Source organism: Pteronotus mesoamericanus, unplaced genomic scaffold (genome assembly GCF_021234165.1).
Source record: "Pteronotus mesoamericanus isolate MK-2021 breed Mesoamerican mustached bat unplaced genomic scaffold, CSHL_Meso_final scaffold_99, whole genome shotgun sequence".
Taxonomy (NCBI): domain Eukaryota; kingdom Metazoa; phylum Chordata; class Mammalia; order Chiroptera; family Mormoopidae; genus Pteronotus; species Pteronotus mesoamericanus.
The window spans coordinates 13487574-13502287 of NW_026555330.1; the positions used below are offsets into that span (position 1 = coordinate 13487574).

The following is a 14714-nucleotide window of genomic DNA, read 5'->3' on the forward strand; positions in this document are numbered from 1 at the left end:
TACTTTTGCCCCACCCTATAGTGCCAAAAGCTCTAAAAATCTTAATTATTTATGATTTATCTTGAAGTCAAAAAGAGATGTAAGCCCAGAACTGAAACTTTGAAAAATACTGAAAAGTGTAAGTGAAAAAGAAACACTCTTGTTTATTCAACATTCTGAGATAATCTGAGTTAAACCATCATTTCTCATCCTTTTTGTCTCTGCTTATCTGTTTTCTGTAACTGTAACCAGATCATACATAATATATAATTGTATAGTGTTGTTTTTTAAATTACACGCTATCATATAAACATTGGCTTGTTGAAAATCCACCTAAACAGCAACATCCTCAAACTTAGAGACCTATTTAGCCTTTCATTTATTGCTGAAAATTTAAGATTTTTCATTTATTGTTTCACTGCCATAAAATGCTACAATGAACATCTATGAGCATAAAATTCCTTTTAAAAATTATTTCCATAAAAACATTCGAAAGGGCACTATAATTTGTAAAGTGGAAAATTTATATTTGTCTCCCCTCTCTCTTATTTATTTTTATTTTTATTTATTTTTTGGTCTCACTGCCACTATTAAAGCAAAAGAGAAAGGAAAAGGCCATTCAATCCAAATAATTTAGTTGCTTATCTTTGCATTTGTAATTGTCTGAATGTCACTATAGAGAGAAAATGTTCATAATTTAATGGAAGAAGTATCAAAGCTAAATCAGGATAAGTTAGACTTAACTGAATCTTTAGTACAAAATGTTAATAAATAATAAAATGTTATTAGTATTAGCTGGTAGCTAACATTTATTAAGCCTTTGAGTCTTTGAATTCCGTATATGCATGCTTTAATTTTAACTACGGCGGTATGTAATTGCATTATTTCTCAACCAGAGTTCAGATAGTCTTGTAAGAACTTTTTAATGCATTGTAAGGACCCGGCAAAGTGAACAGGTCATAACCACTTGGTCCCATAAACTTTTGCTGAATGGCTCCGGCAGTGCCGGTGGGGTCCCTAGAGCCCCCGTAGTCGTTGTTCAGCAACCTGCGACATCTTGATGGGCTTTGCCCTTTTAAAAGTAACAGTTTCATTGAGATATAATTCACATGTAATGTTTACTCTTTTAAAAGTGTCTTAGTTGTTTTCAGTATATTCATAGTTATGCGTTGATGGCCACTAATTCCAGAATACTTCAATCTTTTTCAAAAACAATCCCGTTGCCTCATCTCTTCAGACCCAGCAACTAATAACCCCCTTTCTGTCTCCATGGATTTGCCTACTCTGTACATTTCATAGAAAGAGAATCGTACACGGTGGCCTTTGGTATCTGGCTTTTTCACTCGGCAAAATGTTTTTGAGGCTTATCCATGTTGTAGCACGGATCAGAACTTCCCTTCTTTAATGAATAATATTCTGTTGTATCAGTATATCACATCTGTTTATCCATTTATTATTTGATTGACTTTTGGATTTTCCTACTTGTTTTCTTTTATGAATGATGCTATTAAGAACATGTGTATCCAAATATTTACGCAGCTACACATTGCACTATATATGTCCATTCTTACGCCAGCATCACACTGCTTTGATGACTGTGTTTTGTAGAAATTTTAAAATCAGGGAATGTGAGTTCTTCAGATTTGCTCTTCTTTTTAAGAGAATATTTTGACTCTTCTGGGTCCCTTGCAATTTCCTATAAATTATAAGAGCATCTTATCAAAACCTGTAGAAATCGAAAGTCAGCTGGGATTTTTATAGGGATTGCTTTGAACCTTTGGATCAATTTAGGAAGAAATAACACCTGAACACTATCACATCTTCTAATCCATGAACATGGGATGTCTTTCCATTTATTTTGCTCGTTTAACAGTTTTTTTTTTTAATGGTGTTTTATTTTCTTCAGTGCATAAATCTTAGGCTTCTTTTGTTAAATTACTTTGAAAGTATTCTTTTTATACTTATAAATGGTACTGCTCATTTTCATTTTTAGATTATCCGCTGTCGGTTTGCCTATTTTGGAACTTCATGTCAGGGGAATGATTTTCCCCCGTGTTCTTTTCTGTCCCCCTTTAGTGCTGAGTATTGTGGCCGAGAGATGCGTCTGTGTAACTCAGTGCAGCCACGGTCTGTTTGTTCTCATCACTGTGTAGTTTCCCACTGAATGCATACGTCATTCCTTACACGTTCCATCATGATGTTCATTTCACTTGTTTCCGCTTTGAGGCTCTTTTGAATAGTGGTACTGCTGCTGCTCTTGTACAAGACTTTAGGTGAACGTGGTACATATTTGTTCGGAGTGTATTCCCAGGGGGGAAGGCTCAGCTTTTGAAAGTACTGCCAAATTGCTTTAGAAAGTGGTCATAACACTTTACACTTCCAACAGCAGTGCTTTTGTTGCTTTTTATACTGAAATACACACACTTTGTGTGATCTGTCTTTTCATTTTAGTCATTTCCAAAGTGTGTTATGGTATCTCACTGTTTCCATTTGCACCTTCCTCATGACTGATGATATTGATCATGTTTGTTTGTTTTTTAAATTGGCTATTTGGATATTCTCTTTTATGTAGTGTTTATATAGCCTTTTACTCACTCCCCATTGAATTATCTGTCTTTTTTCGTATTTATTTGTAGTTTTTAATTTATTATGGATATAAATAATTTAAGTAGTGTGATATTGGCACGAGGATAGGAAGTGGAACAGTTGACCATTATGGACCCTCGAAACAGACCTCATATGCGCTGTGACTTTATGGAGAAAGATAATTATGAATTACAGTCGGCGAAATAATGGTCTTTTCAATAAATAGTAATGACTTAATTGATTACCTAGAGGTGTGATTTCCTAACTCACACCATGTACAGATATATCAATCCCAGATGGATTGCACTTCTAAATAGGAAACGTAAAATGATAAAGCATTGTAAAAAATATAGGCAAATATATTCATAACCTTGAGGAAGTCAAAGCTTTTGTACACGGGACATGAAAAGCACCAACCATAAATGTAAACAGGAATAAATTGGGCTTCATTAACAATCAAAAGTTCTCTTCACGAAAAGACATCACTAAAGCAAAAAGATAAAACAAAGGATATGAGGTACTAGTTCCGGTCACCTGTCTGAAGGAGGACGTGACTAAGACTTCAGATTATTTTACATGCATTGTGGGAATTTGTAAGATTTTTGTTATAAAAATCTGTATTGAAAAGGATCTTTGCCTTAATTTGGCTGGCTTTTAAAAATCAAGGTAAAAATAGTGGTACATATATACCCAGAGGTTTTAAATAAATTAATTATTAGACATTGGAAGTTATTAATATAAAATATGTAATTTTCTAAAATTCAACTTACTGTTTACACTTTGAGAATACGAAGAAAACAATATTTAAAATTTTGTTATTTAGTTTTTCTGTTTGTTAAATTATCTAAAATACTAAATTGAATTATTTTATTACCTAAGTACTACTAAATTCTTCATGAGGTCTAAAGTGCCAGGAATTTATATGGATACATTTTTTAGTCTAAAATTTAGTGCTATATATTATGTTTTTAAAACTTACTGGGGTTATATAAGATTGTTAGTTATGAATAAAACAATAGTTAAAATTGTAGTAAAATTTAAACACCTTAGAATATTTAGCCCAGTAATGCTCAGAACGTGCTATAAAGTCACTTAATTATAAGTAGTCTGTGTGTATATATGTAATTGTTAACATTATTACAATTATTATTTAATGATCTTATAAATTTTTGGTACCACAATATTGGATTTTTTAAAAATTATTTTAGTATACTGGAGTTCTGTCTTTTCATCTCAATAACTGCTAATTTATGTAGAACTAAATATTTATCATACATGGTTGTGATTTCAAACTTTAATGACTTTCTCTTCAGAATTTAAATTGGCTTTGTTATACTCAAGATTAAGTTTGAGAACTGATTTTTATTCATTTCTTCTATTTTCCCAATTTTGGAAAACTGGGAGAAAGAGTTCTGTGACAGCCATATCCTGGACGCTTTTATTTTATTGCTGTTGAATCCACACTGTCAATTTTAATGAATCCTACCCAATTAAAGCGGTGCACATATCTTTCATGAGTCCATAATCAATATAATCAATTACACTCTTCCGTAACTGCATGGATATAATTTTATCCCCGGGCGCCGGAGGACTGATGCGTCTATGATGTGTTGCAGGGCTGTGAGAAGCTGGAGAATAATTTTGATGACATCAAGCACACGACTCTGGGGGAGCGGGGAGCTCTGCGAGAGGCAGTGAGGTAAGTCTGGGTCACCATAGCAACCGTCACAGATGTGGTAAAGAAAAAGTCATTCTTCATTATTGGGGGAACAAATGAGTTCATTGCCACCATTCAGCTCTGCTCTCTAAGGTATTAATTTGTCAGTGGAGAGGCTTCCCTGGAGGCTGCACTTTGGTTTTGAAGCTGCATAAATGTTAAGCCTCAGTGCACAGTAAAAAATGTAAATGTTTAATTTGTTACTTAAAATGCTTAAGGGGTGTCTTGTTTTATATTTATACTAAACTGTGTGATTGAATGGAAATATTGTTCATCTAAATTCTGCCTGTTTGTAAAAAAAAAAAAATAAACAGCACAATGGCGGTTTAACCAAGTAGTATTTCCTACTAATTAATATTTAATGAAAAAAGAGGTACTTAAAATTTCATATTGTATCGGATTTTATAGGATTATATCCTGGTATTTTAAAACAGATTCACATTTTTACACTGTTACAGAGCGTATAGATTAACTTTTTTCAAAGACAGTTGTTTATAATGAGCCTGATGTCTTTTTCTTTTTTCACATTTTAACATTAATATTTGTAAATATTTCTTTGAATTTCTTCCCCAACTTGATGCCTTTTTATTAACTTTTAGGAAGCATTATTTAAATCCATCTGATTAGGATCAAGGAAGGCTTTTTACTAGGCATTAAAAAGGTGTGAATTATAAAACTCATCATCCAACAACAGTTAATGATATTAACTTAGAACTGAGTCAAACCTCTGAGTGGGATAATTTCCAGTATCGTTGTACAGGAAGGGTATATTTACCTTTATTTAGTCCATGAAACTAAAACCGATTTTAAAATGCATCTCTTCTATCAATGCTCATTTTTCATGTAAGATCTTAAATCAAGGCTAAACAAAATTTAAAATTCGAGGAAGGATACACCTATGAGCTTTCAGAGAAGGTTGGGTACAGCTTCCTATTGCTAGTGCACAGTTACCATATACTTTAGTTTAGAAGCTGATTTCATTTAGCAACCTCCTTTTACATGCAAGCAGCAGGGGAAAGTAATTAAATTTAATAGAAGCTGCCCTCATTTTGAAGCCACTTCTATTTAAAACCACAGGGGGAGGTAATTAAATTTAATGGAAACAGTAGCTTCTACACAAAGATACATGGTACTTCTGCATAGATGATTATGATGTCACGAAAAGAGGAATAATATATTACTAGTGTGGAGAAATTACCAGCTGGGGCAAAGGAGCCTATTTTATTGTTAATGTCTTTACTAATAAAAAAAGAGGGAAAAATAAAACTGAATACGCAATAGAGAATTTGTATCTACATAAAATGCAATCAGACATTCTGAGAAAGTTGAAGGTATTGAAAATAGTAGTAAATTAAAAATAAGATATAAAAAAATATTGTGGGAAAGGTCAGTGTGGACCTTACGAATGTGCTCCAGTTCACAGTGTAGCCTTGATCCTCTCTCTGAAACAACCGCAGTTACAAGCTGAACACAGCATTCGTGTGCATGCCTGTTGTAATAATCTGAACATATTAAGTGTGCACACCAGTATTTGTTTAGGAAACTACAGTTAATTCTCTGTGTGTTTGTGTCTATTCAGTTTAAAAACACGTAGACACACAGGAAGACAAAGGGAATAAAAGACCCGAAGGCCAACACCACAGAAAGAATTGCAGAGGGGAGTGTGAGGTGAGTGAGGGAAATGCAGTGAATGAGGGAAGTGCACCTAATTAGTGCAGAAAATTTTTCATCAAGGAAAAAAAAAACAACTGAATTATGGGAGAACTGCATACAAAGAGATGATTACATTCTGCCGAATTTGGTAATAATGGCCGTTTTAGAAAATACCAGGATATTCTGCTTTTACAAAAGCAGAGCCGGACCAAGGAGAAAAGCGAGCGTTACCTGGTGGGGGTAGGCCGCCCGCCGCCCCGCCCTGCGGCCGAACAGGGGCCTCCCGCTTTTCAATCAGCAGGTAATTATACGGCTGCGTAATGCACGTTGTTTACATAGTTTGCATGTATTACACACATGTACACACGTTATTGGCAATGTTTAGATTCACTAAACACAATTAAATAATTTAGTAACTAAAAGCACCGAACAGTGCAGTATACTGTGGGCCTAGCACTTCGTTTTTCGGCCTTTAGAAAATGCAGCAGGAGCACACTCCTTTACAGGTGAGATTCTGGAAACAGGTCAACAAAATGCTGTCATGCCATGTGACTAAATGAATAAAAAGGATGTAGGAAGAGGCCACGAGGTAATTACTCTCTCACCCTGACCAGCTGTGGCCAGACTGAAGGGCAGCCTCCACATGAGACCAGGCCACGGGAGGACGAGCCATCGGCCCCGGGCTGTGCACCCCGGCCAGCTTTGCGGTGGAGGGAGAGGCACTGGGCAGAGGCGTGGGGCGTGCGGGCGCAAGGCGGACGTCAGGGACAGCGAGGAGCCTGGCGTGGCGCAGGGATGGTCAGGCTCTTTCAAGCATGTTTTCCCACCAAGCTCACAGAGGAAGACTGGCTCAGTCAGCGGCGTCTGTTCTTCCTCGCCAGGGGCCCGGTGGGGAGAGGAGCGGGCAGTAGGAGGCCAGCAGGGTCGCGGAGCGGCTCAGGACCTCCGGGCGCCGAGGTTGCGGGGGGAGGGCCAGGTAGGAGTAATTCGCTGAAAGCCTCCGAGGGGCTGTCCCGGGAGGCTGGCTGGGCACGTGCCAGCTGTGGCCTTGAGGCCAGCTACCTGACGTCCAGCTGGCCGTGATGACGTTTACGCTGTTTCCGGGAGTCATTGTGGGTTTTAAGGAGGCGGCGTCAGGAGAGATGCCTGCATTAGCACCCTGTGGTGCTAATCTGTAGCTCTGCAGGATCCCGGGGCCGGGGGGTGGGGGGCGCGGAGCAGGTCCGTCTCTTCAGGGAGGGGTTTAGTCATCCATTTATTTAATCCGCATTCAGTAGGCTTCATGACGTGCCAGGCAAGGGGGTTACACATACGAATGACACACAGTCCCTGCCCTCAAGGAGCTAACAGTCTGGAGGAGGAAACTGGTACAGAAGCCAAACGCTGGAGGTGAAGACTCAGGGTAGCTCTCTGTCAGTCCACAGGCCTGGCCTGGGGTGGCCAGGGAGCACCCCCTTCTTTCCCGGCTCAGTCCTGGTGGCAGCCGCACGGCCAATCACCCGCCATGGGGCCCCATTCTGCGCGCTCGTGGCCTGGAGACACTGCGGCAGCGCTGGACTGAGTGTGAAGCGTGGCCTCTTGTGGCTGCTGCATTCGGACCTTTCTCTAAGTGGGGCATACCTCCATGTTTGTTAAGGTTCTCGTATTTATATGAGTTTACAACAACAAAAGACAGGGCTCCGCCCTAGCTCAGATCTCTGCCATCTCAGAGAGTCCTCCTTTCTGGCCAGGCTGTGCCATGCTCGGTCAGGATCTCACCTGTGATCACTCCAGACGCCTCCCCTGTTCCCTGATTCCAGACGCAGGGATGTTCCCTGCCTGTAGCGTCTGCACCCAAAACACAGGGAGCAACAATAGTGTGGGCACTTGGTTAGGTATCAGCCCAGCCCCAGGGAGGGAAAGGATAACTTAGAGGCTTGTTTTGGCAGCAGAGTGGAGGGTTTGGAGGAAGGAACGACAGCTGGAGAGGTAGGTGATCCCCACTACCTCCAGGTAGAGCTTATTCAGGCTCACAGAGGGGAGTATGCCTGAGGAATTTCAAAATACTCGGAGACTTCGTCAGACTTTGAGACTTCGTAGCCTCCGTGAGTCATGAACCTGATTTAATCTGTGCTGCTGTTTAAAAGCGTTTCAAGTTTCCTTCTGCTTTTAAAATAAAGTCTAATTTATTCACTTGTCAAACTAGCTAACAAATCCCACAAGGACAGGTTTGCTGTTTCGCTCTTCTTGTGTTCTTGGCCTTACCATAGTGTTACCATATAGTAGGTGCTCCGTAACTATTTGTTGAGTTATTGATAAAGTTACACGTACGGGGAGGGCAAAAGTAGGTTTGCCGTTGTTTGCATGGAAAAAGACATGCAGGTAGGTTATGATTATTGCAGTAGCTTCATTAACTCAAAAAAAAAAAAAAAGGTCAGTGCAACTGTAAACCTACGTTTGCCCACCCTGGTATGCATTACACATACTTTCATTTTCAGGAAATGAAGAGTAAAAAGTGGATTTATAATACAGTAATGGATGTGGAAACCAAAATTAACAATGATGGCTTGATAGGGAAGAGACAGTCCAAGAGAGCTAACAACAAAGGGGCCCTAGGAATCAGAAGGAGAATTTAGTAATGTGGCCAGATTCAAGATAGAGGCGGAATTCGTGAGCTTTTCTGTGTATCACTAACAACCAGTTAGTGGTTGTAATTGATCATAGACCCTATGAAGACCCTGTGATGCTATTATTACATTATAAAGTACCCCGAATTGTCCAAGACATGTTGAATTAGTAAATGCTGCAAGAGGCAGTTGTTTCGCTGTTTGGAAAAAATAAATTACTTCACAGCCTCCCCTCATTCCTGCTAAAGGAAATTTCTTGTTTATAAAACAGCCAAAGTCCAATAGATTATGGAAGGACAGTCTTTCTGAGGTTTGCTAGGGAAAGAGATGATAAGCTAAAAAGTAGTTGAAGAAATCACTAAACTTTGACTTATTAAAAAAGTTCCTGTATGTATGAAAAAATCACAAAATTAACGAATATCAGTATATTGTATGTGTACAACAGATTCAAAAAGGTTAGCTCAATGGATAATTGGCAAAGTATGATTAAGTAACCCTTGAAAGTATTCAACTCTAATGGCAAATGTATATATAAAGTCGGCTTAAAAAAACACCCTAGTTTTTGGTCAGTTGTGGAGGGAGGTTTTTGAGCGCCGGCGAGGGAGGGGTCCGCGGTGGGAGGCACTGCCGCGGTGTGGAGCAGCGGTGCCAGTACCTACTCAGGGCCCGAAAACAGACTCATCTTTCCAATCGTAACTGAGCTTCCTGAGGCATACTGTGCAGGAGACGTTGAAATTATGGACAACCTAAACCTGTTCCTCAAACTAGAGATGATAATGGTGAGCAAATTGAACAGAACCTAGTTGTCTGCTGTTAAAGAATAAGGAAATGAAGATTTTACATATGCAGTATGCCATGATTTATATATATTATCTATAATTGTAAATTGTGGCATAATTAATTCTGTCTGGGTAGTAAAATGATCCTTAACATGATGTTTTATTGACATAAGAATCCTCATACTATAAAGTTCAGTAAAAATACCACAAAAATTGCATGTAGAATGTCATGTCCACAGAAGATAAGAAATGCAAAGGAAAAAGTGGGAGTAAAATAGAGCAAAATAGCTTATTACAATTGGATGATGGGTTTCTGTTCTAAATTTTCTATACTGGGAACGTTTTATGAATGATTAGAAAATCAATGAAGTAAGAGACGGAAAAAATGGAAAGAAATTATATGAATAGGAGGGTAAGTGGTAAAAATCAGATATGAGACTCCAGCTGTGATTTTAGCTAAGTTAATCTATTTTTAATCTTACTTTTTTTTTGTAATACAGGATTAAAATGATTTATATGAGGATAAGGAAAACTTAGGAGAGAATGCTTTGCAAATTAGGAAACATTAATAAAATAAATATACAAAATTTTAAAACGTTTTGTACATTATTTTATATAATGGATAGTGCTTACTTTAAAGAATCTACCTGTGTCATACGAAATGGAATTGACTGGAAAATCTCAGTGTAGCCTTACAATGCAGAGTGCCATAGGAATATTTCTTGTCCAACTTAGAGAGCTCAGTGTCGTTCCACAGCTGTGTGGAAATATTGTGCAGGATTTATGAAAATTACGACATAAGGGAAAAGATTTTCAGGACAGAAGAAGAATGCATCATCTCTAGCTGAAATCTCTGACTAGAGTAGAATAATAGTGGATTTAGAGGTAAAATTCTTGACTTCTTTTCATCATATTTTCTCCTTATCTCTGCCAACTCAACCCTGTTACTGTGCCAAAGTGATTTGATTTCCGTATTATGATATTTTGCACCTGTCTTAGTCCTTGTAATAAATTCTGAGCGCTGAGGAGGAAAGTGGCACCGTTTTCTAAAATTGTGCCTTTCCCCTGTGCGGCTCTGGAGGCAGTAGTGGGCCATGCATAGTAGGTGTATGAAATGGGAAGGTATTGAAACTGAATAACTTGAGGACAGTGAGTTTCAAATTCTGAAAAAACAAAGGTACACACAGAATATAGCTCATTAAGAAAAACATGTGAACATGCTCTGCAAAGCTTTTTGACAATAAAAATACACAAAAATATAGATTGGTTAGATTCACGGGCATACGTCCATGGGGAGAACGTAAATTACATTTTTAGAGTACAAACATTGCCAATTAGGGTTGGTATATTATTTGCAGAGCCAAGGTTATTCAGTAAGAGTGTTCAGTTAGGTTATTATTATAGAATTGAACTCCCAGGACATAATGTCTACTCTTCCGTTTTGCTTCGCTTTGTCACGTGTTAGGAATTCTGTCACTAGATGGCGATGTTGAGTTGCACAGTTCATTTTCCTGGCTTTTTTTTCCTGGCGTGTGTAATAGTAATTTGAGATGCGCCATTAATACAGAGTTAAAAATTAAAGTATAGCTATATTAAAACTTGGAAATAGTTTTAGGAGATGCAACACGTTGTAAGTAATAAATCAAAAGTTTACAATTGCTTTAATGTGTGTGTTTCTTCCATTCAGACTCATAGACTTGAGCGGTGGAAGGAATAGAGTCATCTAACGTTTCATTGAAAGACTGAGGTTTGAAGAGTGATCCAGAGACATTTAAAAGTCTGTTTTTCAGTTTTTCCCTTCTAGATGTATTTGCCTACAAATGACGCTTCAGTTTCCCTCCTCTGTGAATAGCCAGCGGCACCTGGGCCGTCCGCCATCTGCTCTGAGGGCTGGCTGGCCCCGGGCCTGGATGCTGTTGTCGCTGGTTCTGGTTTTAGCTTCGCCAGCCTTGCGCCCCTTGCACCCTTTGCTAGGGTTGTGGTTAAAACACAGTGCCCTGATATTTCTTAAACTGGTTCTTCTATCTGAGCTAGAGTAGAAGACTGTCACTAGGAGTAATTTTGTCATCTGATTAAGACTTGAAGATACAAATTTTATAACTATCCTACTTAATCTTATTCTTGTGGATAACTTTGTTTTACATCATACTTGTATATATCATACAAGTATAAGTTGTGTTTGTATATGTGCATGTGTATTCTCTCTCTCTGTTGTATGTCTAAACCTACCCCTTCTGGTCAAGGAAATCTTGCACTTGACCGCATTTGGAATCCGGAGATCCCTTTGCTTCTCAGAATATCCATTAGGGTTATAAAGATTTATGGACAAGGAGGTTCAATGAAATGGTTTCATAATCATGAAAAATAGGTGTTGGGGGGGAGAAGGCAACCTGGTGTTGATGACCACTACTGAGTCACATCAGTGGTCTGGAAAGCAAATACGAGGCTGTGAGAAGATTTTTTTTTTTAATTTTATTTTAATTTATTTTTTCAAATACATTTGTCTCTGCCAACCCCCCACCACTTTCCCTTGCCCCCTCCCTCCTTCCCTCCCTCAGCTCTTCCCCTTTGGTTTTGTCCATGAGTCCTTGCTATATGTTCCTTGACTTTCCCCTTCCCTTTCTTGTTCCCGCCCCCCCTCCCTCCTTCCCTCTTGTCTCTGTTGATTTCTTTTCCTTTCAGTGTTGCTGGTCTTATTTTCCTTGCATCTTTGTATTGTTGGTTAGGTTCTGCTTACAGGTGAGATCATATGGTATTTGTCTTTCGCCCCCTGGCTTATTTCGCTTAGCATAATGCTCTCCAGTTCCATCCATGCTGTCGCGAAGTTTAGTAGTTCTTTTTTCCTTTCTGCTGCATAGTATTCCATTGTGTATATGTACCATAATTTTTTGATCCAATCATCTACTGATGGGCATTGAGGTTGCTTCCAACACTTGGCTATTGTAAATTGTGCTGCTATGAACATTGGGGTGCATAGGTTCTTTTGTATTGGCGTTTTGGTTCTTAGGGTATAGTCCCAGCAGGGGAATCACTGGATCAAAAGGCAGTTCCATTTTCAGCTTTTTGAGGAAATTCCACACTGCTTTCCACAATGGCTGCACCAGTCCGCATTCCCACCAACAGTGGACTAGGGTTCCCTTTTCTCCACAGCCTCGCCAGCACCTGTGGTTTGTGGATCTGTTTATGATGGCCATTCTGACCGGTGTGAGGTGGTACCTCATGGTGGTTTTGATCTGCATTTCTCTGATGGGTAGTGATGCTGAGCATCCTTTCAAATGCCTCTGGACCCTATTTGAAGTGACATTGAAGAAAGATAGAAAATCAATAAACGAAGAAAGTACTAATAAAATACTTCTTGTGATAACAGGCTATTTAATAGTATGGAAAGGAAATACACTTTTTGAAAATTCTGACTGTGCTCTACAATGATATTAATGATTATAGGTGATTTAACATTTGCAATATAGTCTTTGTTTTCAAACATAAACATAAATTAATTTTATAATGGTAATGGCTATGTGTATGTCTATGTATTTTTTAACTACGTGAGCAGTTTGCCCTGTGAAATTGGATTTAAAAGCAATGTGTTAGCTTTCTGTTTTAAACTTTTGTCTTGATCTTATCATAATTATACTTCTCTTAAGTTTTCTTTCAATTAGTGGATCAGTAGGAGTCTCTTGGAAGCCTACAGCCCCCAAATCAAATTGCAAGAGCACCCTTTCTTCTTTTATTCAGATGCTTTGTTTTTATTACTTCTGTTAGGGGAAGCGCATGCTCCTCCCCGTCCTGCATGGGGCTGTGCTTGTAGCCCACGGGTAGGCCAGCAGCCAGAACGCCCTTAGTTGCTGTGAAATCTAAAGACAGCAGCACACCATTGCTTGTTCTAGGTAATGATGTTGCAGGTACGCTAGTAAACACCATGAGGATGCCCCTTAGAAAATGCAGCTTAGACATTAGGAAAATGATTAATTTCCTACAACATATGCAACTTATTGTATTGGAATATATTTTAGGTAATTCACTTTATGTAATCTGTGTAATATAAGTGTATATGTATACACACATTTTACGCACTTGTGTGTACAAATGTGCACACTCACATTCATTTGTGTCACGTGTTCAGCATGTAAGTTAGGATTGTTGCTTTCATGTTCTTCAGGGGTGAGGGTGCAAATGTCAAAGCAAGCTTTGACATTTAGTTTTAGATGGGCCAAATAAAAATTAATCTTTTCACCATTTATGGGGAATAGGAGATAAGTTCTCATGTTAATTCTCACCTAATGTTTAATGAAACCAAATATATGCTTAACACTAATACTTCTGTGTTCTTTATGGGTTCATTGGTAATTGCTGTATATGACTGTAGAACAATGTTCATTTACAGTCTTTTTCTCTACTTTGAACTTCAATTTGATGTTGAATGTGAAAAATATTGTTTTTATACTTATCAGTTACATACTTTGTGAGACAACAACTCAAATGAAATCAAGCATAAGTTAATTCAATTATATATTTGTAAAATGAACAATTATATATATTAATCTAAGCATTGGTTCATTCAGTGCGGTGACCAATATGTACCAGACAATGGTCATTTAAAAACAGCGTTTGAAGAAAACAAGTCAAATGAATAGCTGCCATTTTATGACAGCTTGATACATTTAAAATGATAAAACCAGAAAAGAAAATATGTACTGTTGGTATCTAAGGGTGTTTCTATTTAAAACAACAACATTGGCAACAACATAAATAGCATCGAGCACCCCAGTTAAGTTTGCTCAGTTGGGTATAGCATTGTCCCTTACACCAAAGAGTTGTGGGTTCGATCCTTTGTTTGGGTACATCCTAGGTGGAGGGTTCAATCCCCGATTGGGGTGCATACAAGAGGCAATCGATCAGTGTTTCTCTCTTACATCGATGTTTCTCTCTCTCCAATCTCTCTTTCTCTCCTTTCCCATCTCTAAAATAAAAAAAATTAAAAACATATCCTTGGGTGAGGACTAAAAAAAAATAGCTAGATAGCATTGAACCAACATTTTAAAAAAAGGGTGCTTTTGTTTTAATAGCAAAAGACTGTATTAAAGACGAGAAAGTAGGGAATGCAGTGTTTGTCTCACTACCGAGGGAAAGCACAGCGCTAGGTCCTACTCTACAAGGCTTATCATCTTAGATGCAGACTGTGAATAAGCAGCTAATAGCTAAAATTATTTAGGAGATAAAAATTGGTACTGTGAGGATTAGCTTTAATTTTAAGTATCCGTCATTGAAGTGCCACATTATGATTTTAACGTTATGATAATCTTGTTAACAAGCTGCTGTGTATACACTATCATATTGTAATGCAGTCGCAAGCTTAAGTAAGTCATAAAGTAAATTGCTTTTTGAATCAGGCTT

The 14714-nt window shown here is 38.2% G+C and overlaps 1 protein-coding gene across 1 annotated transcript in view; it reads left to right on the top strand.

The window, feature by feature from the left end:
• Positions 1-14714, top strand: part of DPYD (dihydropyrimidine dehydrogenase) — a 527599-nt gene that overhangs the window by 62581 nt on the left and 450304 nt on the right. The window contains exon 3 of the mRNA XM_054564805.1: positions 4182-4264. Within this exon, the coding sequence (XP_054420780.1) occupies positions 4182-4264 (83 nt within the window). The remainder of the gene's footprint in view (positions 1-4181; positions 4265-14714) is intronic.